Genomic DNA, 27310 nt, shown 5'->3' with positions numbered 1-27310 from the left:
CAGTGTTACATGATTATATTATAATGATTTAATTCATATAAATTATCTATATTTGTAATTGTATATTTATGAAATATGATAAATGCTTGTTTAATATTTGAGTGAGATGAGAATTAAAGTCACCAAAACTATATGAGTACACAAAGAGCTACCCTATCATATTATATTATGTTCCTATTAGAAACATATTTGTTAGACACGTTATGAATAGATACCATATGTTAATATCTTCCAAAAGTCGTCTAAATTAATTTCTTATACAATTTTTTATTTTATTTTAAAAACAAATAAAATAAAATAATATTCTTATAAACAAGGTTTTTTATTTTTATTAATTTAAACGTTTTCGATCAAAAACATATATTTTTAACGTTTAAATTCCTACATTCATTTAGTATATTTATGAATTTTAATTTGCAAAAGTTATATATTAAAATCATATGATGAAACATTTTTATTATTTTAAATTTAAAAATAATTGAATTTAAAATAAAGTAATATTTTATCATTAAATGTAAAAAAAAAACTCCTCAAATTAAACACAATTTAGATCATATAGATAATGAAATTATTACACTCATACCATTTAAAATGATTGACCCAACTGATTCACTTGATATGTGATCATAAAATATCAATATGACGTTTAAACAAATCAGTCCACCTAAATTTTAAAATAATAATTTTAACGTAAGAAAATAAAATAAAAATATTTATTTTTTATATATTTAACAAAACAAAATATATAAAAATTAATACTTTATAACTAGTAATTAAATATTTCATATAATAAATCATGCATAATAATAAAAAAATATTATACTACTCCTCAATTTTCATAAATTTTAAGATTTCTAAATTTTAACATTACTTTTATCAATCAATTCCAAATTTTTGAAGCTTTATATAAAGCACATTGATCTAAATAATTAAAATTTTAAATTAGCATTACCTTTACATTAGTGGTTTTTTTCTTAGATATATTGGCAGGTCCTCCAATTTTTATAACATTTATATAAAAAAATTCAATTTTAGTGTGTTCTGATTCAAACCTATGGTTGTTTTCTTACAATACCAATTTCGTAACTAATATTTTTAAAGAATTTTTGTATTTCTTTCATATTTAAAATTAGTTAATAAAAATTACTTTAATTATTATAATTTTTTATTTAACTGATACTAAACTAATCTTAATTTACGAAAAAAAATAATTTAATTATATTTTCTTATTCTTATCTCTATTATATGTATTTATTATGAAATTTATCTAAATAAATCTTAAAAATAATTTCTAATACATGTATATGTTCTTTTACACTACAATACACGTCTCTACTTCTATATCTATCCTAGAAGAAATAAATAATATGCTGACGAAATTACGAAAGGTCCAACCTAAAAAAATTATCAAACTACTTCACGTGCATAATCATATAGTTTATATAATTGCAGTTATTTAATTAATTATTAAGCAGCGGGAGGCTTTCTAGATAGATTATTGTGTTGACTGAATGTTTATTGAAAAAGTAGTACTTGTGTGAAAGTGTAAAAAATATATATTTTTTAATCATAAATTAATATACAGAATAAATTTAGTGAGAGGCTTTAATAGTGAGATTAAAAAAACTAAAAATAGTTAGAATTTTATTTAGCAGTTACCATGAGTTTTGGTTGTCCCTGTGAGGATGATGAAGAAAGAAGGAAGTGATGTACAGTAAGAAACATATATTTGGCAACTATCTGGGAACAACCTGGGGCTCTAAAGGAGAAGATCCGCCACCTTCCTCAGGCACATCTACAATGCTACTTTCTGCTACCTTTTCCTCCTCTTCTTCAAACCCTTCCTTAAATCTATCATAATTGGTGGGTTCAGTAGCCTTGAATGGTCGCTCACCCAAAATTCCACGCAAGTCCTCCTGGTGAAGTACTTCTTTTTCAAGCAATAACTGGGCAAGTTGGGCAACTTGTTCCTTGTGTTCCTCGATTAGATGTAGAGTTCGTTCGTATGCTTTGTTCACCCAATCACGCACTTCGCTGTCGATGAGTGCGGCAGTTTTACTGCTGTATGGTTTGGACATCTCAAATGAGTCCTCTCTTGAAGGGAACGAAAGGAGACCCACTTTCTCGCTGAAACCATAAACTGCAACTTGGGCATATGTCATCTTCGTTACTTTTTCCAAGTCATTCTGAGCTCCTGTTGATATTCTCCCTATTAGAACCTGCAGTGACAAGGGAAGAAAGCATCATTTTCATGCCTATATCTATATTCCAATCTATATCTAATCCATATCCAATTAAATTGATAGGATTTAAAATCCAAAAATATGGATTTGGATTTGAGATAAATCTATTTAAATGGATTAAATCTAATATGGATTTGGATAATTATTGATTGGATTTTGTAATTTGGATTTTTTGCCCACCCTTATTGGCAAGCATCAAGCATAGGATACGGAAAAAGCATTAGACAACGTAAAGTAAAGCAGTAACAAGATTTACACCTGAAAGACATAGAATTCTTTCAAGATACAAAGAAATAGCCATACAGCAAAAAATATAGAAAAGAATCAGAAGAGAGCAAAAAAGTCAACAAAAATGACAAAACTACCTGCTCAGCAGCCCGACCACCAAGTGTCATGCAAGTCATATCGAAAAGCTGCTCCTTTGTCATGAGAAGGTTTTCGCTCGGAACATATTGTGCAAATCCAAGAGCTGCTGAGCCACGTGGAACGATAGTTACTTTTAACAAGGGCTCAGCGTGTTCCAAAAACCAACCCGCAACAGCATGGCCTGATTCGTGGTAAGCGACAGTATGCCTTTCCACCTTGCTTATTACCTGGTTAGGAAACCTAGGTATTAGAGAAACACTAAACAATAACGGAAAAGGCAAAGAGAGTTTCAAATCCCCTTTAACATTTTCAATTCAAAGTAGCATACCAACTTCAGCATCATGAAGTTTTAACTCAACAAAATTCTAAGATAAATTATTTCTGCAGATTAGAAACAGACAGACAAAAGGACCCTGAGTATATCAGTCGGTCGGTCCTTTCAAACATAAAAATGAAAGGGCACTAGATTCAGCACACATCATATTGTTCAGGACATAAAGAAAAGCTTTTCCACACCCTATAGTGGGGAGGAAATCAGAGTATATTGACTATGAATTAAGAGAACCGCTAACTATATTTAATTCACCTTTTTTGTCTCAGGTTATAGAAATATCATCTCATTCATTAGCACGTTTATTAGATAAACAAATAAAATATACAGAATTATATATGCAATTAAAGAATTACATATAAAAAGAATAACATTTTACAAGACTGAACATCCCAAACTTTACTACTCTAGTTGAAATTTAACAATATTTTATGGTTCATAGTTGCCATTCCCAGACTCCAAAGAGGCCAACCCTAAAAGTGAGATAGTGGATGACCGTTATTCTAAATTTTTATTGATCTTTTAATATATATATATATATATATATATATATATGTGTGTGTGTGTGTGTGTGTGTACATTAATTTGTATTTATGATATATATTGCATACATATTTACTATTATTACTATATTATTTAAAATTTTATTATTTAGCTTATTACCTTATATAGTATAATTTAGTTTTTATTACTACAATAAGTTATTTATTATACTTTTATAACTACTATTTTTATTATATCACATTTTATGCTTTATGCTTTATGCTTATTATATCATAAGTAATGGTTTAAATATTTTTTATATATATTATTAGCTGGACTCAAATTGAGGACCAAGGCCCAACAGATGAGAAATGATAGTACTACATCATGAAGACCGTTTCTTCCTGCACCTCCATACCTTCTTCTCTCACCTCCATAAATTTTCAAATTTCCAAAAAGGTCCCTCTATAATATTCCAGATTATGTAATCCAAAATTCATTTTTTCAAATTTGTAATTAGCTTTCGGATTACATAATCCGGAAGCCTTTTTTTTCAGATGCATGATTACTTTCCGGATTACATAATCCGGAAGTCTTATTTAGACTCCGAATTATGTAATTCGGAAGTCTTTTTTCAAATGAGTTTCCAGATTAATCCGGAAACTACTCTATGGAGGTGACACAAGAAAGATAAAAATGTATTTTCATGTTGTGTATGGAGGTGCAGGAAGAAACAGTCCATCATGAAACCCTAAGGACCCACGACTCCATAACGCAACTCAACAAATTTGTGGTGCCTCACCACTGCACTCAGCCCCACTTCGCTGCAATAGCAGCCAGGCCAACCATTATTGATATCATGGGATCATTAATGTATTAAACTAAACTTAAAACATCCAGCTCTCTTATAATATCTCCATACTACTTCCTACAATATGCAAGACTTTTAATTCTATAAACTAAAACATCCAGCTCCATCCTTCCACTCACAAGCCTACCTAGATAGAATATAAAAACTTATAAAGACATACCTTGTTCTTCTTTTCCAAACCACCAATGATCCTATCGATGGCTGATTCAAAATGGTCCATTGTGACTTGTGTCACCTCACATCTTGCAGCAATCAGAGCTGCTTCATTGCAGACATTAGCAATGTCTGCTCCAGCAAATCCGGGAGTAAGGGCTGCAAGCCTTTGAGAATAATACGAAGGTTCATGGTCAAGTTTGATCTTCTTCAAGTAGATCTGAAATATCTGGTCACGGCCTTTAATGTCAGGTTTGTCAATTGCTATTTGGCGGTCAAATCGTCCAGGCCTAAGAAGTGCTTTATCTAAGATATCAGGCCTATTCGTTCCTGCCAAAACAACAACCCCAGAAGTGGTTCCAAACCCATCCATCTCCACCAACAATTGATTCAATGTACTTTCACGCTCATCATTTGAACCAGAAAAACCACCACGCCCCCTTGCTCGACCAATTGCATCAATCTCATCAATAAATATTATACTAGGAGCACACTGCCTTGCTTCCAGAAACAAATTTCTCACCCTTGACGGTCCAACACCAACAAACATTTCCATGAATTCAGAACCAGATATAGAAAGAAATGGCACCCCAGACTCCCCAGCAGTTGCTTTTGCTAAAAGTGTTTTTCCTGTACCTGGAGGACCGACCAAGAGAGCACCTTTTGGAATTTTTGCACCTAGTTCTTCATATTTCTTTGGGTTCTTGAGGAAGTGGACAAACTCCATAATTTCAAGTTTTGCCTCATCACAGCCAGCAACATCTTTAAAATAGATCTAAACGAAATAAAAAAAATAGAATATAAATATTTTTTTTAAATGAACTTATTGCCAAGTTACTTACCAACGCTACTCCCCTAGAGGAAATAATTAAAACTGGACATGCTATTTAAAACAAATAGAAAAAACATCAGAAACAGAAATCTCCCAACCTTATTTTTAGTATTTTTGTCTACTTTTGTAACATGGGCTTTTCCTATGTTGAATATTCCACGAGCTCCACCGCCACCACCTCCATTAACACCAAGTCCACCTTGCATTCTCCTTCCCATATACAAGAGAGATCCCAACAATAACAGTGTTGGAGCAAATTTCATGAGTTCCTGGTACCAAACCATCTCAGCAGAATATGTTACAGGCACAAAATCATGAGAGTCTATGCCAAGAGCTTCTTGCGCTTCCTGTAGCTTCTCCTCAAAAGACTCAACACTTCCAATATTAAAATAATATTTATACTGACCTCCATATTCTATTGCAGGCAGGGTCCCTTGGACTACTTCACTATCTGTTTGGTTGCGAGGAGAGTTCCTTAAATATACTTTGGCAACCGATTTGTTTGAGACAACAATATGGTCTACTAATCCCGGTTCCAAAAGCTTATTTTTAAATTCCTGAAAGCTAATCTGCGAAGAATCAATTTTTGGTCAATTGCAGAAGGATGATAACAATGAAACAAAAGAAACCATAGCCAAAAGGTACATGGTTGAATTCACATCCTAAAATAATCCAAAGACACCCTCTGAGCAAGTGAGATCTAGAAAAATATCAACCATTGTTAAAAAACCAATCCAGTTAAAGACTTGCAAGTAGATGCTAGAATGCAATGGGATATGAAAGCCTATCCTAATAGAGTTCTTTCAGAGAGCTACAGCACAAAGCTCATCTTACAGATATTTACACATTTGCAGTCGCGAAAGGAAAATTTGGCATAAGAAAAATTATAATTACTAACTAACCTGAATTTAATTTAATCAATTAATATAAAAGTACTTAAACAAGAGGGGGGCAAGAAAGAAGAGAAGAAACTGTAGGGCGATGCCTAAGAAAGTACTAGATGAGTCTCAGAAAATACAGTATTATAATAAACAATACAGAACTCAAAATATTATATCTCATAATCTGTCTTATATTTCCATTTCCCCCCTTTACAAATAAAATTAAGATAATTGAGGAGTCATATGGTACAAAGTTCACTTCTCATGCATTCATTGCATTCATCTTCATCATCTAGAATGCAGATAATATTCATGTATTGAGTTCTTAACCCAAATTCACCCTCACAAGCAAATTAAAACAAGGACTGGTCGTGCTAATACAAAGAAGTTGTGATTACCTCCTGCTGTTCACGGGGACTATTAGAAAAGGTTGTAAGAAATAGCCCCAAGACCAATAATGGGGTGATTATATTTTGAACTTGCTTCATGAAAGCTTCCTGAAAATTTCCATTACCATCTGTGTTTGCATTGGAGTTGTCTGAAGTTAAATAGAGATACAGGCATTAAAAGTTGTCAGTGGTACCCTTTCGGCAAACTGGAATACAGTTATACGATTAATTCTTGGACAAAAACATACAGATCACCAAGTAATCAATGCAGCCACTGAGAGATAGAGAACATATTTTGGGATTGGAACTCAGAACCCAAAATGCCCCATACACAGTAAAGTTGTAATTGAAATTTGAAGTTTAAAGAAAATAGAGCCCTGGCTATGGACAATAGAATTGAATCCTACATGATTCTCATCATAAAGAAAGAAAGTTCATGCATTAAAGACCAACACTAAAAAATCTACACTGGCAATAGACAAATAAATCAACTCGTCAAACACGCATAAACCTCCCTCGAGTATTTACAACCCAAAACACACCAAAACTACTTAATCAACTTTCATGCACAAAACTAGTTCAACATATAAATTACAAGAAATACAGAATCCACTTTACTCATTACACCAGTTATCACAGTTATCTTCCTATTTCAGAAGATAACAGGGTGTACAAAAGAGATTATATGTTTACCTTTAGAATCATATTTTTTGTCATTTTCCTTCGGAGTTTCCTTCTTTTCTTTGGGATAAAACTTTTCATAGTCTGCCAAACAAATAAAGAACTGAGTTCAATTCTTAAAATTAGTTGAGACCTTCAATCACATGCACAACACACATCATGTCCGGTAAAACTCACTCTTTTTCTTTGGGGCTTCACTGGAAAACAATCGGCGAACCCTAGGGTTTGCAGCAGCGGATTTAAAATCAGGTAAATTGGAAAAGATTCGGTAACTGGAAGCTCTGGCAGAAGAAACATAGCTTCTAAAAAACCCTAATACCGATTCCGCTCCATCAGAACACGCATTCGTCCGTGGTATTCCTACAAGGGTTCCCAATCTCCCGTTACCTTGTGACAAATTCTGTCACCCCAAGCATAAAAATTAGCCCCTTTATGACTGTTAGCAAAAAAAAAAATCAATTGAATTGAAGGGAAAGTAGAAGCATACTCTTGATGAGCGCGATAGAGAACGCGCAATCCTTGAAAAATTCATGCTCCTGGAGATAAATGATTTCTTGGTCGGACTAAACAATTTCAAGAAAGAAAAAAAAAATGTAAAGGGAGAGTAATATAGGTCGCAAATTAGACTGAGTACAAATTGATGTAGTGGTCCTTTTTGTCCAACGGAACAAATTCAGAAAACATTCGGTTATCTTGCAAATGTATCAGGACAGTTTAAAATCAACCATTAAAAAAACAAAATTAAGATAAAATACTTTCATCATTTTAATTTTATTATTATTTGCTATAGCAGGTGGACTTACAAAACAAGATTTCATGATACAATATAAAATAACAGATATATCTTTCTTAATTATTTTGTCAAACCTTAAAATAAAAATTAATACAAATAAATTCAATTATACCTATTTTATGTGTTGTAAAATAGTGAATGGAATTTCCTTCACCGAATTCATCTTTTACGACAAACTTCATCATTATATTCCACTCATTCATGTTTAATAACTTATCTACTGCATCGAATAATTTAAATTTGATTAAAATTGAAAATATAATACTTCACATAACAATTACACTATCAATAAATAAATAAAAAATAAAAAACTTTGTATTTTTCAGAATGCAAAATACAAAATTTGCATTTCCAAACCTACAATGAAATATAAAAGTTGTATTCCAAAACATATCATTTAAAATAATTTGTATTAAAAAATGTACTATCTAAAATATTATATTTTGTATATTTTAGAATACAAATATTTCCTTTCATAATATAAAATTATTATGTTTTACATTTTGAATTACATAATCATAAAGTCTTGTACAATTTCAAACTAAATTGAAAAAAATAAAAAATAAAAACAAAACAAAATTTCGTCAAAATCACAACATCAGCACCATCACCCAAGCACACAACCTTCACTAATGTATCCAAACACTCCAACACCAACCCACTCAATGTCCACCGTAATTTTTTTTTCATAAGGGTAAACTTGGAATTTTGAAATTTATTGGGGTGCAATTGGAAAACATGGGATGGAGGAAGAAAAGGTCTTATTACTCAAGTCGAATGATGTTTTGAATTTTCAAGGGTACTTTTTAAAGATTTTCTCGCAATATAATCGCTGACTGCATTAGCCATTTTTCTTGTTAATTTGACAATGTTGACATATTTATAGCCGCATAAACGAGTGTGGCAAATTCAATTAAGATATTAGTAAAAAATGAAAAAGAACACAAATCAATGTGTTAGGTTCAGCAGGAGTCTCTGGTTGAAAATATTAAATTCAGTCAAAATTTTGAGAGTGAAAATTTGGAATCTGATGACTACTGTTCTTGCTACGTTGTTGTCATGTGCCTGTGAATCCATACACGATACCTCCAATAAATAAATTAACCAATTCAATAATAAGGGTGTTATTAAATCCTAGAATATAGTTTGCAGAGTTTGTGATTGTCACGAAATTATTGGCAGGATCGGTTTGTAGGTTCTGCAAGTGATGCTTATTTTTTCAGAGTGGAAAATTTTGAAACCTATGTCTATATCTATATCAGAGGTAGAAAGGAGAAAAAGATGCTTTAGCACCGAATCAGGAAGCAGAATGAAGTTTTTTGTTATTGCTGTAATCATAAATTGATTGACCAAATCACCCACTTGCCAATAAACTATCTCTCTCCCTTTCACACTAATTTTGAAAATTAAACAACAGGGTGAGAGTTGAAATATTGTTTAAGGAGTATATTGTCTTCTTTTGCATAGCATCATTGTATTTGTAGTCAGTTTCAAAACCGTTTTCATCAGTGACAATAATTGACCAGACAAACACTACTAGTCACGTTCATACCAATAAGACACGGATCATGAACAACACAACAATGCTCTTAAGCTACTCATTATGACATCTAATTCAAACACACTTTTTGACTACAATGGATGTTGCTTATTTATCAGTGTCAAGGTTGCTTCATTTGTTGCATATTTTGTGGTGAAGGAGGAGTATCTTGAACAAATGGTTCAGGTCCTGCATTTGTAAGATGCGTGTGCATAAATATCACCAGCCAATATAAATGTACAAACTACAATGGACCATTTGTAATAAATAATTTCCCATTTTAGAACCAGACAAGAGGTTTGTCACCAAGGGGAAAAAATAAGTGCATATTTGATGAGGCAATTCTTAGGGACAGTGTTTCCTGCATTAGTCCCAAAACAACTGTATCAACCAAAAGCACACATTTCCCCTTTCCAAATTCCAGCCCGGCTAACACAGTCTAACACACAGTGAAAAGTAATGGAGAAAGTGGAGAAAAAACATGAGACAGAGAGAAAGGAAATGCTTAAGATGCTGTTTGTTTTAGGAGTATGAGTATGATTTATCATTCAACATATCTTTGTTTTGGGTGACTCATAAAACTAATGTTTATAATATGATGATGAGTATGTAGAGGCATGTATCTGATATGTATATTTAATATTTAATTAGCTCATTATAACATCGAATCTCATCAAGAATTTTTTATGATCTCTCTAGGAACCTTTTTTTATACACTACACAGTCCCACTGCATCCAACTTTCTTCACTCCTATCAGATTTTCACCTTTTCTCCTCTCTCTCACACACACTCTCACACTCCCTGTCATAGCTAGTTCTAGATATACTGTTGCTTGGTTTTTGATGGATGAAAAGTGGAAGGTGTCAAAGAAGGAAGCAGGTTGCAGCAGCCAGGCAAGCACATCATCCACCAAGTCATTGTTCTCAAGGAGTTGCTCAACAAGAAGCTCTTCTTCAAACTCTCCTCTCTTGAGGAGTTTATCCCAAAAGAGTTCCTCCACTTCCAAAACCAGTATTCCTAGGAGCTTCTCACAGAAGAACCCCTCCATTGGAAAAAAATGCACCAGCTTAGCTAAGGAACACAAAGCCAGATTTTACATCATGAGGAGGTGTGTAGCCATGTTAGTTTGCTGGCACAAGCATGGAGATTCATGAAGGAACCACAGATCCCTTTTCAGATTCTTATGTTATGGTTATAGTAGCAAAATGCTGAAGGGATCTGATTTTTCTTCTTCTTGGAATATATTCGTTTTGTAATTACCAATTGCACAAGGTGAGTCATAAGATTAATTTGCTTGATGCTTGAAGCATATGTGTCTCACTCTCCTCTCTCTCTCTGTGTATATATATACCTATATATCTATGACACAGAAAAAACACAACTTCGTTTAAGTATTAGTCTACCTTCATTCAGGGATTCAATTTCTGATCATTAACAAACACAAAACTCATCTCGGCATCTTAATATCTCTAGAACTATTAGTTTTCGACTACATGAGATTAAATTTTATGAAAAAAAAGTATAAAGACAAAGCTTAAATATAATATCACAGAAAGTGTTGATGGTGTTCCTTCATCGGAATTGAAGTTTTATCTCCTTACTCTGCATAATAATTAGCTTTTGTTAAGTGCATTATCAAATTGAAACTTTACTCTCTCAGAATCAGTGTACTTATATAATTATATAATTGTATGAAAAAAAAATCTACACCCTCGGCTAATGTTCATCTAATCTTGATTAAACCTGTTTAGATTATTGTTAAACAATGATAACTAAACTATAATCATGCTTCATTTTTGGTTAAGGATCCTCAAAAGGCTCTCCTGTATTAAATCCCACCTCTGACTCCTAACTTCTCCATATTTCCTCTTTCGCTATATATATATTGGTGCGTTGTAGAAGGAAAGGTTTGTTTTCTTTATGGTAAAGCATAGGGATATTTAATTCAACTGCTTCAACTCATTATTACTATTTAATAGCACTTGGATCTGCATTGAAACTGCAAGCCACATTCTTACTTCGTTTTTCCCATAAAAAAACAAAAGTAACGTCTGACTCTTTTGTTCAAAATGTTAAAAACTGATTTTTGAAGGATTCTTCCTTTTTTTTCCCTTTCCTAAAGGGGAAATTTGAAATCTGAAGTTAGTTATAGTAAAGAGCTTAGTTTAGGTGCAATTAGTACATTAACCATAGTTAGGTTTTATTTGCAAGATTTCACCCAAATGAAATCACATCCACTAGACATAAAGACATTTCAAACATTTCAAAATATATAAGTGGTGTAAATCTCAGCATGTAAGCCGGTTTTATAAGGTTGAGTTAGGCTTAAAATCCACTTTTTAATATAGTATCAGAGTCATTTAGAGATTATTCTAGTAAGAGTTGTTAGGTGTATCAGGTCATCCACTATCGAACCATTCATAAATATACATAATCTCACACAAGTTAATCTCACCTTATAAGTCTATTATATTCAATTAATGTGAAATGTAAATGCTACAAATTCAAATCTTTCTTGATGTGTGCATTATTGTATTTACATAAACTCTTAACAATTATTTATTATTTTGTATTTATAGGTAAACAAAAATTAGTGAACCATACAATATGTTTAAAAAGGCGTTTGAAGAGAAAAAACTTCACGCATTAAAACAAAAGCAACACTGTTGTTGCTTTTTTTTATAAAAAAAAACTAGTTGCAGTAACATTTTTTTCTAAACATGCACATAATCATTTGTCACCAAACATGAACAGTGAATCTTTAATTAGCTGGAGGCCACTAACCTTTGGAGATATAGGAGCAAGACAAATAAGCATAAATTATTAGCGGTTAACCTTGAGAAAGAAATTTCTGCTTATGCATTACGGTCATTCGAGACAACATTAATGGAGGAGTTCCTTGTTTGATTATAAAAATGAAAAGTAAAATACATTATTTCAATGAAGGTAAGTTTTTATTAGATTTTGAAAGGTAAATACATTCATATTCTGGGTGCTATAACTCTATACGCACCTATTTTATTAGCACAAGAAAATCAGGTGGAGTGGAAGTACAGAAAAATGATCCAGAAGGTGTCTGGATGATAGAAAGAAAGAAAAACTGAAATGGTTATTAAGCTGGTGACTCTTCACTCTTTCAATACTCCTTCATAGTAGGCAAACCAAAAATCCGGAAATTAATTAACTTAGAACTGGAAAATCAAATAGAAAGGGAAAATTGACAGAAACCATGATCAACACTTGGGCAGATCAGCTGGTGGAGGAGGCAACTTCTGATTAGGGAGCTTCCCATCCTCAACAATCCAAGCCATCCTCAACCCCCAACTAAGGTGCACATCAAAGTGACAGTGCATCAGCCACACACCTGTTTCATCATACACATTAAATTAAATCATATCATCCAAAAAGATAAAGATAAATTAAACAAAATTTATATGCACTGTCTTAATTTTATTTAGTATGACTTTTTAATCAGAACTGAAGTCTTAACTAGATAGTTCAGTTATAAAAGTTTATACGTTTTCAACATAAATTATGAAAGTAAAATTTCAAATCTGATTAGAAAACTGTGACTTTATTCTTATTTGGTATCATGTTTTCAAATATTTGTATGGATAGTAAAAAACAGTAAATCAATAGTTTTTGTTGATTCAAAGTTTTATGTTGAAATGTATAAAAATAGAAAGCAGATAGAAAGTGACAGTATCACCTGGGTTGTCAGCAAGAAATCGGATTGCAACCCAACCACCAGAGGGCACACCAACAGTGTTCCTTTCAACGGGGTCAACCAGATTGAAGTTTGGAGGGTCAGTGATGGGATTAAAGTTCCCAAAGCCTTGACCCACGACATAGAAATTAAAGCCATGAAGGTGCAAAGGGTGGCTCTCAGCTCCTAAAATGCTAGTATCCTGAAGCACCACTTGCACCTTTGTGTTAAAGAGTATGACCACAGTCTTGGTTCCATTGGTGACCCTTGTGTTGTTAGGTGGGGTCCCCGTGTAGTTGAATGTCCTCAGTGGCACAGCAGGAAAATCAGTGGTGTAAATGCCGTTATTAGCCTGCCCAAAGAAATGTTGCTGAAGAAGTGCTACAGAAGGAAGAGTGAAAGATATATTGTTCATCGAGGCTGCAAATTTTGAACTGTTGTTTGGTCCTTGGCATGTTTGGTTTTTGGGGCAGGGACTTGTTCCAAGTCCAACCGTGAAGAAAAAGCTCTTGTCAACTTTTTGAGGTACCTTGGCAGGGTACTTGGCAGTGTTCAAACTGCGAAATTTGCTTGAGAAGTTGGCAACGAAGGAAGTGTCGTTGATGGCTGGAAGGGAGGGTTTAAAAGTGGGAATGTTTTTGGGAGCAAGTGGCTTCTTGTACTCTAGAATGCCAGCAACTGTGGAATTGTCGAAAGTGCCCATGCCAGTGAAATATGGCCTTGCTAGCATGAAGAAAGTGGCATTTGGGTACTCAGGTTTTGTCTTCAACAGAACATTTGAGGTTTGTCCCGGTCCTAGGACTATGATCTTGGACTCAAAAGGTTTAACGTAAGTAGCATCAGCTTCAACAATCACCAGGGTGTGATTTGCAATGCTGAAAAAGAGCTCGTCATTGAGTGCAGCATTGATCAAACGAAGAAGGTATGTCTTCCCTGGTTTCACCTTTAACCTGAACGTCTCTGTCTCTGTCTCTGTCCACCATGCACGTCAAAAGTCAAAACCTCACTAAGTCATTAGCAACTTAATGAATAATCTCATATTATCACTACTAGCCAGTTTATTTTGTACAAACAAAATTGAGACTTGTTTTGTTTTTGCGTAAAAGTAGATTTTTTTCTTCAGTGGATCAGAGCTAGTTAATGTAGCTTCAACAAGCTTTTACCGTTATTGGAGCAATTGTAGAGGGGTCCAGGAAATCCGTTAAAGGTGTGGGCATCTGAAACATTTGGACCAGCCCCTGACTGAAGGGCTTGTGCAATAACAGCCTCTGGATCTGCGTTCCACCACTCACCTATGTGGTTCAATCATTAAAGCAATACACATCAGAAAGTTTTCTTTTGTTCAATCATTGTCCTTTTTTAAGAAGAATAAATGATTGTGTAAAGGAAAATATTACTTCGAAAATAGTATCTTGAAAGCTAATAAAATTTTAAAATTGTAACTTTATAGTTGTAATCTGATGCAGCAGGTTTGTCAACATATCAACACGGATATGATAATGGTTTGAGGCCTGTACCAAAGAGAATGGGAACTTCCTTGTACGGGTTTTCAAATGGGTAAGATTCATTGCTCCTAGGGAGGAGGATAAGAGGTCCATAGAGAGTGGCTCTTAACCATGAGATGTGAGCATGCCAGAAGAGGGTTCCTCTTTGTCCATCAATGGTGAAGTTGTACACATAACTCTGGCCAGTTTGAATGGGACACTGAGTTATGTAAGATGGGCCATCTGCCCATCCACTTCGAAGCTGTCTCACTCCATGCCTATTCTTGTTGTCATCCAAACCAATATTGTCAAGAGGATACATATGTTAGTTTCTAGCCACACAATAATCCATTGCATGCATGGACATATATTAGCTATAGCACAAAAACGTAGCGTAGAATAACTAATGCAAAATTATTAGTTTTAGAGAGTTAAGATCATATATACCAGTGTATGGTGACATTGTTCGGAACATGATTGACCACCTTAACCACAATTCTGTCACCTTCTCTTGCAGCAACTCTAGGACCAGGGAACTTTCCGTTCACTGTAACAATGCTCTTTGTGTGGCACAGCCTCGTAACATTTCTCAACCTTATCTGGAAATATAATAAAGTAAATATTCATATCACCTTTTTTTCTGCAGAAAGGCATACAACTTGGTAGGAATTTAGACCACTAGTTTATAAAGTTTAGCTGCATTGAGTGGTAAAGATAACTCATTACACTTTAGAACTCTCACTAACTAGTTTCACTTTAGACCTCTTACTAGAAAAATATATGTTTACATATGTCTGTATATAATGCTCACATCAAACTTGTAGTGCCTTGTAACGCTTCCATGCTTTGAACTAGTGGCGAGAACAAGGAAGCTTGTGACAAAGAGGAACGCCACAAAAAGTGTTGGTGATGAAGGAACAGCTGTGACCATTTTGTCTCTGCTTGCACCAATATCGTGTTTTAGGCCTGAGTGGGTGAGTTTGGAAATATTAATCACAATTAGCTGCATGCTAAACAAAGGTGTATATATAGAGGTAGAGATATAAACCAGAAATTAATGTTTGGTCGAATAGATTTATCTGATGAGTGTACCCATGTTTCAGAACGAAGCATGCCGAAGAGGATTGATTTTCACCTACGCTGTATGGTCCCATTTTTTCTTATACTTTGGAGTGTCACTAAAGTTAATTTTATTCAACATGTTTTGTCTCATTTACGTACCTGGTTTCGTACTCCTTAATTACAGGTTCTTCTCCATGTGCACCCAACATCTGATATTTAGACTTTTTTAACTGTTTGTTTTACGAAGTGGTCTCCAACAAAATTCGTTTAAGAGTAATGTTAAAATCAACCGTTAAGGCTTGCTAACTAAGCCACACTTAGATTGCTACACATATAATTTTAAAATGGTTCTGAAAAAAATAATTTCAGGTGAAGTCCCATTAATCATGGTTAATTGGGTGTGCTTGGTGGTGATGGCACACTTCTCAACTGAACAGTACCGTAAGCAAGTGACTTAGAGCCACAGAGAAGGAAAAGGACATGTGATCCAACTTTTTCTTTTAGCCACCAAAACAAATGAGCAATAATCAACTTAGCAGAGATTAGGTTCCTGGTTAATTAAGTCTTGGATTGGATCAACGTTTCAATCATAGGCTTAATCACTAAGATAGAAAGATTCATTACAAAGCCAAAATAATCAAATCAACATTGACAACAATCTAACAAGTTCGATATAAATTGAGCTTTTTCGGACCCTCATAACTCACCCTTCATTGGCAAATAGCTGAATTTAGATGTACCTTTAACGTACCTTGTATGCATTATATTATTCAGAACTGCATGCAAAGAAATTGAAGCGTGAAACTTCGCCACCAGTTAGTTTTCAAGGTTTCACCATTATGCAAAATCATTCAATAAGGTTAAGATTGTTTAAAATAAAATCCAAATTCAAGTTTTCCTATACTAAAGTGTTAGATCGTCTAGTGTTTTAAGATCATGATGATGGGTATCAGTGTAAGTTATATAACTGTTATTTTTTTAGTTTAATTTTCTGTCTAATTTTCATATAACTGTTGACACGTAATGTTATTTTGCAGCGCCATTTCCACCGAACTAAAAAACAGCTTTCCATGTCATGTCTAAAGTTACTGAAATGGTGAAAAATATTAAAGGTAAGATTTTGTTTTGCAGTACAGGAAAGAGTGAAGCGTGAGAATTTCTAAGAGAATTAGCGTTTTAGAAAAGTGTGAGGATTTGAAAGAGAGAACAATGATATTTTATTTTGTACAAATGTCTAACATCAAAATTTACAGTTTCAATGTGAATATTTAAAAAGAAATTTCGGAATCGTAAATCTTAGAAATTTTAATAATGAACTTTGTCATGAACATGGATTGGTTATAATCAAAACCACGTAAATTTGTATGTGATTTTTCTTCTTATGTTGTACGCTATTCTACGTACATTCTTGATCTCTACATTTTCATATTATATTAATTGATTAGACGAGTGAATAGTGTTTGTACTCTTAGCATCATCATATAAGATATTATTCTTTTTAGATTTCAAACTCAATTCCATCACGTTTATTTTTAAAATCCTCTTAATGGATTAAGAAAATTTATATAAACTACTTCGAGATAACGTGGAACTTTATAATGCATAAGGAAAGTTAATATATTTGTGATACATAATTTTTAATTCATAATATCGAACTATAGAAAACAAGAAGTCGTGACAAGATCTCTATATTTTGTCGCTGAGTTACCGATTCCATTCATCCCGAACAGCACAGTAGAGATTTCATTTTGTACCTGTTTGTGTCTGACCAAGAAAAAACGTGATGCTTTTTGCCTTCAGATTGAATGGAAAAATACAATACTTCTTCATCATTGAATCTGGCCAAAGTTTATCAAAATATTTTTTTTTTAAATGTTATATGGGCTATAATATTGCATTTTGGAATCATGCGTTATTAAATTAAATACTATAATTTTTTTGGCTTTTTTGCATTCAGTTCTATATTTCATCAGACGGTGGCTGAATCTAGTTATATCCTAGAACTATGGAATATATACATACACAATAATTTATATGAGTTTAATAACTGCAGAATAGGTTTTGGTTAAAGTACAAAACCAATAAGCAGTAACAATTCCCTGGTTTTAAAATTTGACTGACATAGACCACTCTTAAGGATGGAGATGTCTTAACTTAAATGCTCCTCAAAAAGAAAAATGTTGGTGTAAGATAAAAGATAAGTAGTATCACATGCACGTAATAACATTTGTAATGCTTATTTATATATCAGCAGATACACATGTCTCGGTAAGAATTCTGGGAATAAGTAAACATGGACTAGAATACAATCATATACTTATGCCAAGCTCATTATATACGCCAATACTGAATAATATATACATACATATATACTTGTTTCCATGAACATACAAGTAAAGGCATCACATTATGCATTTTACAGCCATATCTAAACCATCAGATTATGCAATATCTGAACCATCTGATTCGCTCTCCCTGCTTCCCCCACTTCCCGACCCAATCCTTAATTTGCACACAGGACATGTCCCTTGTTGCCGGAGCCATGGATCAATGCAGTTGGCATGAAACTGGACAAAAAGTAAAACAGTCATTTATGATAGGTAATATAAATTACACTAATTACTACAACAAAACAGTCTTCTTTGATTGAAATAGCTCACTGAAAGAGTTGGAATAATTGTGAATTAGTTAAGTATACGGGTGAGACAAAATTGAGTAGTTCTAATGGATTTTAATCATTTTACTAGAATGGTATGACGAAAAAACTAAGACACTGACAAATTTATTTGAATCACTAGCTAATGATTATCACAGAATAAATGTGATAATGAGAGATAAGTACTAGCCTCCACTAGGCTAAATAATTTTAAAAAACAAGGAAGAAAGGAAAAGGTGGGCAGTGATAAAACCTGATGCAAGCATGGTAAGCTACGAACAAGCTCCCCCCTCTTAACTTGGTCCAGGCATATAGTACATGTCAGCTCATCTTCTGCACCTCCGATACCTGCCTCTGTTCCTCCAGATTCTTGCTTAATCTGATTGACCATTAAATAAAGAAACAAAAAACCGTTCCCTTCCAGGAATAAGTATGGAAGCCATCAAGTGGGGGCAATTTATCCCAAGATTTTTGTAGAGTATACAAAAATACTCACTTTTTTTAATTACACAAGACACCATAAACATCATAGGTTAAAAGAATCATATATATCTCTTTTCTTCAAAAGCATATCAATGGAGAATGAATAGGACATCATTTTAGGATTATCGAATAGTTTGCAATCTATATCTCGGGGCATTGTCTAAAGTATTTATGAGAGGCAGTAAAATCTACATAGACCACCAGTAGTATATAAAACTAACAACCAATAGTAAAACCAGGCAACACATTTACATCATTATTAACATAACATAGGCTAGTAAAGCTAAACAAACCAAAAGCAGAGACAGTTAACAGATATTTACCTCAGCTGCACCTGAAGAGGATGCCAGACCAGCTGAGCCATCTCTGTTAACACAACAAATTGTATCAGATTATTTATTATGGTTTAGCACTTCACATAAATGCAAATGCACACAAAGGAGGAAACTAGTCCTGTAAACCACTTAAACTAGCTTGAGAACCCTAATATATATATAAAAAAAGACTACCAAATGCACTTTACTCAATAAGCTTTTATTAAGTAATGATTCCTGATCAACGATATAACAGCACAGCCCCTTTTCACAAATGTCATCTAGTACGCAATGAGTAAAGATCATCCCTTCAAGATCCTGATTCTACTACCCAGTGATTATGTTTCTTGTACATGATCTATTTTACCACAAATGTAGGATGAAAATTAGCAACAACTATTTAGTTTTCTAATTAGAGTCACAACTGCTTGTCTCCACACACCTCTGGCAAAGTCAACCTTAACAGCTTCACCGAGGCCTGCCCGTTTCTCCATGGACCATGATTTATGCTCCATATTCAATGGTTTTCTAAACCAGAATACTAAGGAGTGTGGACTTTAAAGTTACCCATCTCTATCATAAGTCAGTGCTTTTTACGGAACAGTTAGAATAGGGTCAACTGACCCTCCAAACAGTGAGCTTCAGGAAAAGAAAAAATAGAAACGGAAAAAATGCAAGTTTATGCAGCTAGCCTTTCTTCTGATTCATTATCACTATCATTTTATTTATTTATTAAGAAACCATTACAACTCACTTTGGTGGGACTGGAACTTTATAATTGTGAATAGGCAAGGCATTTATCTCTTCCTCAGTCATTGAACGAGTACTAGGAGCAGTATCAGTGTCCAGAGCTCTCAAAGTATCATAATCTGCAACAAAATTAAAAAAAAGAACTTAACAAAATAGAGCAATATAAGCCTTCATCTGCTTTCAGCACCCATCTAGGGCCTTTTCAACTGAAAAGATATCAAAATACACATTCAAAGGTACAAATCATAAACATAATACCTAGCTCATCAAATTCACGGTCAAGAAGGGCAAGCTGAAGTCTAAGACCCTGCAATCTTCCTCTAGTTGCAATTGCAATCGATGGTGGCATGTGAAGACGGAGTTCAGTATGGCCAAGCAACCCAGAGGCTGCTGCAGCATGAGCCCTAGCCTGTGCTTGAAGCTGTTGACAAGTGGCATACATCCTCAGACTTGTAGCCATTACAAAGATAGCCAGTACAACCCAGAGCTGGAATGATATGTGCCAACGATTAATTTCTTACTTCAATGCAAATAAGTAACTTGCATAGCTATAAGTACATTAAATTTAGCATTTTTTAAGTGATTACTTACCAAAAAATGATGTAACATCTGAGGGGAGTTTAATATCATGAATATCAAAATAACTGCCAAATAAGCATGTCAGATACAGATTAAGAATATGCTTTATGAAGCAGTAAAGCGTTAGATACAGCAGAGAAGACATCACCTGTGATAAGAAAACCTAAAGAATTGCCATTAACTGGCCGAGCTGGATGAATCCGCTGATAGGAAGAAGTAGGAAAAGAGAATGAGAATTACAGTCCAATTATGTACAGTCTAGTTTAACGGGGAAAACTGGCACATATTAAACTTACCATCAAGGTTCTTTCAGGAACATATGCTGGAAAGCCACTTTCAATATCTCCTCTACTCCCTCGGAAGACAAAACTCATGATTGCAAAGGAGTTCGTTCGACCAACAATTCACAGCAGAGCACTGCCTGCGACCTATTAATGGGTGTCTAAAAATTACAATAACACAAATTTGTATACGGATTATGAAAGAATAAACATGTATTAAGTCATTCAAAAATCAAAACAAGCACACATAATTCCACCAATGAATTTGTGAAGACTGAATGATTAGTCGCAGTAAACTCATTTTTATAGATTGATGGTTATTTGCAGCAAAGATAATTTTTATTGTTTGAAGATTGGATGACAAATCACATCTCACATTCCAGTACCTTATCTAGACAATTTTTCTACAAAACACACATAGATCATTAGGTTCACAAAACTACGATTTGAAGCTAACCAGATCCACTTTTTGAAGACTAGATTCATAACTTATGAAAGATAGCCGGATAGACAATTCCTTTTCTCTTTTGAAAACAAATGGCGAATAATTTTTGTTTTTGAAGCCAAAGCCATTGATCTATATAGGTTTATGTCTCATTAGCTCCCGAGATTGCAGAGTCAGAAAAGTTCTATGAAATTCAGTTCAAGGAATAACGGATTGTACATAATGGCCAGTCCAACATTGCAAAAAAGAAGTGTAGGTATACATAATAACTTAAAAAGAATAAAAAAAACTCCCCCTTCCATTGTATTTAACAATTTACTCAATTACCACATAAAATAAAACTCCCCCACTTGTGTGGAAAATTCTGAGGAAGTAGGGTTTGTTTTTGCGTTTTTATGAATAAGATGTTAGTGCAGAATGCAGATGCTTTTGCTAATCTGGGGGACCTCGCACTTCAACTCCGATCAACTCATAAAAACCAGAGATTTGATGAAAGAAAACCATAAAAAAAAATCAATTTCAGGCAAATTCTCATCCGGAAAATGAAGAATGTCTGAATAGTTAATAGAAATAGGCAAAAGGAGCAGTCACAACCACCTAGGAAACCCACATTACAATCTATTGAGATGTGAGGTTCATCAAATTTAGAAACACGCTTTCATACCAACATTTAACCGAACATGATCTCATTGGTTCCATTTTCCAGCACTGAAACACATAGTAAAGTGCAAAAACAAAAATAAAAACCATCAACACTTACCCAAATCAAATTGTCCCCAAACAGATTCGTAATTGTACCAGGTCAATTCATCACTGTCTCCGTTCTTGGTGTGGTGTGGTGAAGGTGGGTTCACTCACTGATATGTTGCAACATAAGATTTAGAAAATGCTATTTGTAGAAACATTATATTATATCTATATCTATAGATATGAAAAAGTTAAACTTTTTAATTGATCCATAGTTTATTAGTATTGCTTTTCCGCATACTCCGCAACCATAGTAAATACTAAATATTATTTGTTAAACAATTAAATATTAATTATTTTTTTAGAAGGAGGTGAAAATTAAATAATTTAGAACATGTTAGGTTAATTAAGGAGAAGTGTAGAGAGTTTTGAAGATGCCACGTGGAATTGGTAGATATGGAGGTAGTGTGGTAGCAGTGCCACGTCTTCTTCGCATGCAGGAAGGTGAAACCCCACAGCGCTCACAACCAACACCGACACTGCCACCATTTGATTAGTGACATAAATGGTAGACACATTATTTTTTTTCAAAAACGTTTTGGTAACACCTCCTCACCATGACACACATGTGATGTTAATGTGGTACAAAAATATGACGTGGCAAAGGTAATTTTATAATAATAATAATTTCAGAACTACGGCGGAGATTACTTCTTTGAACTCTTGTCCACCACCACCGAAGACTTTTCCAGTGACTCTCATCTCTATATTCTGGCTCCGTCACCTTCTCTACGAGTTTCTCTGCTGCGAGGTCAAGTTGAAAGTTGTTGTTCTCATGGATCGCAACCCCTCCCATATCGCCAAGCGAGATCGTCATTGTCGTGCTTGACGTGACGACACACTAGGAACAACTCCGCCGCGAACAGCAAGAACCGCGTGCGGTCGCTGTCATGGACGATGTCGTGGAACTGATCGGCGTCGAAACAGATCCACACGACTCTCAGAACGCTGTCACTTTATTATTCGACTATCGGAAGACCCTTTGCCACGAGGATTGAAGGTGAAACTCTGAATTTGGGTCATATATTACATCGGTTGTTACTAAGAACCGATATAATATAGCTCGCGTTATTCATTCGCGCACAATCTCACTCCACTACGTCATTGTCACGTCTGCTGCGTCAAATGTGTTTTACTGTCAGAAGGTGTCAATAAATATATATATATATATATATATTATTTTTGTTAGGGATAAATTTTGATTAGAAACCACTTATTTACACTGTATTAACATATTCTAACTATTGTTAGAGTGACTGACTTCAAACTTTTAAATTAAATATTTATTTACCCTTCAACAAGTTTATTAAAGTGTATTTATATATGCTGATAAAAAAACATGTGTTTATATATAGGCCAGTATATTTAATATTTAAAAGTAAAAGAAATACAAGAATTTAATGTTAAGCTTTTATAAACTCAGATTTATTCAATTTAATTAGTTAAGTTTTTGAAAAAGTTTTATACTGATTTATTTTCAAAAAATAGTATGAATTAGACAATAGCATTTATTCCCACTTCTAATTTGGATAATAATGATGAACCAAACTTTGTTTAAGATAAGATTAGGAGACAAGGGAAAGAGAGAAGACAGTTTCCCATATAATAGGAGAGAAAACAGTGTAGTAAGAAAACAAGATAATTAGAAGTATGGTTGAGCATAATAATATAAAATAAGAAAATATAATTTAGTAAAAAATAATATAACAAAGTAAAAACTAATATATAATCATAAAATACATATAAGATAATATATTAAATAATGTTAGGTTAAAATACAAATTATGTTCAAATGACACATTTTTAATAAAATTATATATAATTTTCTAATAATATATTTTTAATTTAAGTTTTATAATATTTAAGACATCATTTTAATTTAAATCATACAGATTTATATAATTGTTTTTTATATTATAAAAGAGTCATATCATATTCTAGAGTAATAATTAGTATGTTAAAACATATTTAAATAATTATCATTAATTTAATATTCTAATAAATAATATATATGTTAAATAAAAATTATGATAAATATTATCATATAAATTAATATGAACAAATTTAAGGAAAAATTCACTTTATTCATGGTTTCTTTTTATTAAAATTATAAATATAATAAATTATATTTGAAATATTAATATTATGAAAATTATTTGGCAAATAAAAAACAAATTACATTTAATTATGCTTATAACTTAAATGCATCTGGGAATATATAAAGAGATATATAAATTTATCATGCTACCTTAAATACGGTTCACTTTTAGAATAAGAAAAATAAAATAAGCGAAAAGAAAATATTACTGTAGCAAACATCAAACATATCCTTAATCTTTATATTAATTTAATATATTATATAAATATAATTTATTAATACTATGCATTAATTTCACTAAAAATATAAATGGTTAATAGTATGTTACTGCTATATATAAATGGTTTAAGGAAAAAAAATGTGATGAATAAAAATTGGTACAATTATATATTTTATCAAATAAGAAATTATTACAATAGAATTGTGTAATTAAAGAGTGACAAAACAATTATAAAAAAGTGTATTATTTTATATAATAATACACCTATAGTAAATGATTAATTTCATTTAGAATATAACTGATTAATGTTCTGCAAATATAATGCGTGATTTCTTTCATGAATAAAATCATGGATTCTTATTTCAAATATAAAAAATTACAACTATTTAAAATATATTTAATTGGGATTTTGATGGTAGACTCAGACTTGGCATATCCAACCATGTCCATAGAAGGACTATAAAAGTGAAAAAACATAGGAAACTCCACTGGGCAGCCAAAACTCAAACTTAAACTTATCTGCCAAATTCAGAACTGTCCAAATTGAAGAACTAGAAAGTTTTTGAAGTCAGACAAAATGTTGGATCGATTGAGAATTTTCTAACTCTATTATTCAGTACCTTCTAGACATGTACCAACTGCAACAATTGAAAAATCTAAGCACATAAATCAAAAAGGCAACCCTTTATGTGGAATCCACGGCACCCTCAAGAAGAATAATCAGAGGTACCTGAGAAAAGGTAGGAAAGTGCTGCACAAGGGCACAGGGCAATTTGAAATTAGACAATCTCAGATTAATTGTGGTTACACAGCTACAGAGAACAATAATTTAGATGATGTTCATTCCAATTGCATTTCCTATACAGCATCTTCCTCCTATTCCCAATTAATTCAAAAGGGGTCACACAGGAAAAGTGACATATCATCAGCACATTGGTCAAATCATTATGGTTATGTGCTGGAAGTTGAAAGAAGCATCTCAAAAAACACAATCCTTAAAGAATCCTCAGAAACAATGGGCTAAAGTGGTATTATAAACAAATCAAATAATGGGCTGCCAGAGAGTCACTGGTGCCAACTTGATAGCACACAATGTTTGATCCACCAAGCCAGATAAAAATAGCACACTTCCTTCTATTCATGATGATGATGAATCAAACCACTAGAGTCCCACAGAGATGGAAACTAGAATTTCTTCTATTTCTGCTAGTTACATGCTATTTACAGTATGAATTTCATGACCCAAAGTTAAAAAATTGAAAGAGTGTTGCTACTGTTTGCAAAATTGTCATCACCAATTAATCATCCAAAACAAAAGTTCAGCTATGTCTCCGTGAGCTTCTGTTGAAGACTGAACTCACTTGACTACGGCTTCTACTCACGGAAGCATGCTCGGAAGATGACAAAGACGAAGAAGAGTTTCTAGAACCAATCCTTCCAAAGAATGAAAACAAATTGCGAACAACCCTACCAAACCCTCGACTCTCCCTAACCCTACTGCTTCTCACCGACCGAGAAATTCTCCTCGGAGCTCCGTTCGAGTTCAGTCCACCGTCCATTTCCGTGTACACAACCGGGAAATGATTATCTCCAGCTCTCCGGCCGCCAGAAAATCGACCCACGGCGAATCCCCCACCCGGAAGCCTCCAGATAGTTAACCCTATCGCCTCCTCGTCGATCTGACTCGGAGCCCTAGTTTCCAAATCGGACGGAAGCTCGTGGCGGCACACCGGGCACGAGTTCCGCATGGAGAGCCACGGGAGGATGCAGTCGGAGTGGTAAATATGTTTGCAGGGCAACTCACGCGCCTCCGCGTGGACCTCAAACGCCTCCTTGCACACGGCGCAGTGCGCCTCGGTCTCCACATGCGCTTCACCGATCTCGATCGTCGGCATGGACTCGATCGCCGCCTTGGACGCCGGCGGGTTCTCCGGGCGGCCGAAGCCGTTCATCTCGATCTGCGCGAACTGCTCTAGTAGGCGGTCGAAGCCCGAGCCGAGAAGGAACTCCGACATGGTGGGCGGGAGCGGACGGAGGCCAGTGCCGTCACCGTCGTCGTAGAAGAGCTCGAAGGTGCTGGCGCCATCGTGTTCAGCGGCAGAGTCATCGCCAGGTCCACGAAGGACGATTACAGGGTTAAAGGGAGAGCGGTTCCCGGCAGCGTCGCGACGGCGGCGACGGAGTCCCTGTCGGCGGAGTGAAAGATGGTCGTCGGGGAAAGGGCTGAGACGGTGGCGCGGCGAGGCGTCGGCACGGATCTCTTCGACGAAGCCGCTCTGGCAGTGGGGACAGGCGATGGTGGCTTGCGAGGAGAGGTTAATGAAGCGGGTGCAGTTGTAGCACCAATACGACGGCGTTCCGTGTTGCGTGTCCGAATTCATGTTTTTTGACCAAATTGAAAGAGAGAGAAAGAGAAAGAGTATGTTTGGGGAAGGTTGAAGGGGAGAGCGTGAATATAAATGAAAGGAGCGCGTATATACGAACTCCCAAGGAAATCACCAACTTTTGCGTGTTTCATTCCCCACGCGTTCAAACCTAATCTCAACTTCTCACTTTTTTTATTACTCTCACTCAAAAATACTGCTACGAAAATATTTCCAATGCTAGTTTATATTAAATTAAATTAAGAAAATTAAATAGATGGAGTGTAAGTCAAAAATGAATCAGAAAATGAGAGGTAGGATATTGTTAGGTTGAGTATTATTGGTGACTTGCAGAGGAAGATTAAGAATGGTTTTGGCTTTTGAATTTGGCATAGAATGAATATTTTAATTAAATAATAACTTGCTGAAAGAAACAAAGGATCTGCCGCGATTACATGTTTTTATTGATAAGAATGAGAGTATAAATAATTTTATAAAGTTTATATTTAAAGATTGTTTATGTGTAGAAAAACTCATTAATTAATGTTTATTGTGATG

At 34.1% G+C, this 27310-nt stretch overlaps 5 protein-coding genes across 6 annotated transcripts; 1 reads left to right on the top strand and 4 right to left on the bottom strand.

Moving 5' to 3' along the window:
* Positions 1-1617: 1617 nt before the first annotated feature.
* Positions 1618-7949, bottom strand: LOC137818883 (ATP-dependent zinc metalloprotease FTSH 10, mitochondrial-like). Its single transcript, XM_068622526.1, has 8 exons — positions 7718-7949; positions 7408-7630; positions 7243-7314; positions 6559-6698; positions 5378-5848; positions 4455-5222; positions 2609-2836; positions 1618-2219 (listed from the first exon to the last, which is right to left on the bottom strand). Exons 1-8 carry the CDS (start codon positions 7760-7762, stop codon positions 1737-1739), a joined length of 2430 nt encoding a protein of 809 aa, XP_068478627.1. The 5' UTR covers positions 7763-7949; the 3' UTR covers positions 1618-1736.
* A 2320-nt stretch (positions 7950-10269) lies between these two features.
* LOC137825656 (small polypeptide DEVIL 13-like) lies at positions 10270-10870 on the top strand. Its single transcript, XM_068631384.1, has one exon. It carries the CDS (start codon positions 10407-10409, stop codon positions 10716-10718), a length of 312 nt encoding a protein of 103 aa, XP_068487485.1. The 5' UTR covers positions 10270-10406; the 3' UTR covers positions 10719-10870.
* Positions 10871-12496: 1626 nt separating this feature from the next.
* On the bottom strand, positions 12497-15834 carry LOC137832212 (laccase-2-like). Its single transcript, XM_068640258.1, has 6 exons — positions 15566-15834; positions 15202-15353; positions 14788-15032; positions 14434-14562; positions 13274-14242; positions 12497-12928 (listed from the first exon to the last, which is right to left on the bottom strand). The coding sequence occupies exons 1-6, from the start codon at positions 15761-15763 to the stop codon at positions 12798-12800; spliced, it is 1824 nt and encodes a 607-aa protein (XP_068496359.1). The 5' UTR covers positions 15764-15834; the 3' UTR covers positions 12497-12797.
* A 2194-nt stretch (positions 15835-18028) lies between these two features.
* Positions 18029-22246, bottom strand: LOC137829678 (E3 ubiquitin-protein ligase SDIR1-like). 2 transcript variants are annotated; one of them, XM_068636550.1, is made up of 9 exons: positions 22085-22246; positions 20895-21026; positions 20747-20801; positions 20611-20663; positions 20278-20506; positions 20024-20138; positions 19279-19321; positions 18726-18851; positions 18029-18383 (listed from the first exon to the last, which is right to left on the bottom strand). In XM_068636550.1, exons 2-9 carry the CDS (start codon positions 20970-20972, stop codon positions 18258-18260), a joined length of 825 nt encoding a protein of 274 aa, XP_068492651.1. In that variant the 5' UTR covers positions 20973-21026; positions 22085-22246; the 3' UTR covers positions 18029-18257. The 2 variants fall into 2 exon arrangements, with proteins under 2 accessions (XP_068492651.1, XP_068492659.1); XM_068636558.1 differs by having other exon boundaries at positions 20895-21040; positions 22085-22214.
* A 2956-nt stretch (positions 22247-25202) lies between these two features.
* On the bottom strand, positions 25203-26911 carry LOC137818851 (E3 ubiquitin-protein ligase RDUF2-like). The gene has a single exon (XM_068622481.1). It carries the CDS (start codon positions 26768-26770, stop codon positions 25709-25711), a length of 1062 nt encoding a protein of 353 aa, XP_068478582.1. The 5' UTR covers positions 26771-26911; the 3' UTR covers positions 25203-25708.
* Positions 26912-27310: the final 399 nt, after the last annotated feature.

The sequence above is a fragment of the Phaseolus vulgaris genome, chromosome 11 (assembly GCF_000499845.2).
Source record: "Phaseolus vulgaris cultivar G19833 chromosome 11, P. vulgaris v2.0, whole genome shotgun sequence".
Classification (NCBI taxonomy): Eukaryota; Viridiplantae; Streptophyta; class Magnoliopsida; order Fabales; family Fabaceae; genus Phaseolus; species Phaseolus vulgaris.
Note: the sequence above shows the minus strand (reverse complement) of the source record. Positions and strands in the feature narration are given on the sequence as shown.

What these genes read in the sequence shown, in the direction of transcription:
- LOC137818883 (XM_068622526.1), bottom strand. Translation starts at nt 7,762, where the DNA reads ATGAATTTTTCAAGGATTGCGCGTTCTCTATCGCGCTCATCAAGA. An exon ending in CTCTATCGCGCTCATCAAGA is followed by an intron (nt 7,631 to 7,717) that starts GTATGCTTCTAC and finishes TTGGGGTGACAG; the next exon opens with AATTTGTCACAAGGTAACGG. An exon ending in TGAAGCCCCAAAGAAAAAGA is followed by an intron (nt 7,315 to 7,407) that starts GTGAGTTTTACC and finishes TTTGTTTGGCAG; the next exon opens with ACTATGAAAAGTTTTATCCC.
- LOC137825656 (XM_068631384.1), top strand. Translation starts at nt 10,407, where the DNA reads ATGGATGAAAAGTGGAAGGTGTCAAAGAAGGAAGCAGGTTGCAGCAGC.
- LOC137832212 (XM_068640258.1), bottom strand. Translation starts at nt 15,763, where the DNA reads ATGCAGCTAATTGTGATTAATATTTCCAAACTCACCCACTCAGGCCTA. An exon ending in GGAAGTTCCCATTCTCTTTG is followed by an intron (nt 14,563 to 14,787) that starts GTACAGGCCTCA and finishes TGAACCACATAG; the next exon opens with GTGAGTGGTGGAACGCAGAT. An exon ending in ATTTCTTGCTGACAACCCAG is followed by an intron (nt 12,929 to 13,273) that starts GTGATACTGTCA and finishes ATGATGAAACAG; the next exon opens with GTGTGTGGCTGATGCACTGT.
- LOC137829678 (XM_068636550.1), bottom strand. Translation starts at nt 20,972, where the DNA reads ATGAGTTTTGTCTTCCGAGGGAGTAGAGGAGATATTGAAAGTGGCTTT. An exon ending in AGATGTTACATCATTTTTTG is followed by an intron (nt 20,507 to 20,610) that starts GTAAGTAATCAC and finishes ATATCATTCCAG; the next exon opens with CTCTGGGTTGTACTGGCTAT. An exon ending in CCTCTTCAGGTGCAGCTGAG is followed by an intron (nt 18,852 to 19,278) that starts GTAAATATCTGT and finishes ATGGTCAATCAG; the next exon opens with ATTAAGCAAGAATCTGGAGG.
- LOC137818851 (XM_068622481.1), bottom strand. Translation starts at nt 26,770, where the DNA reads ATGAATTCGGACACGCAACACGGAACGCCGTCGTATTGGTGCTACAAC.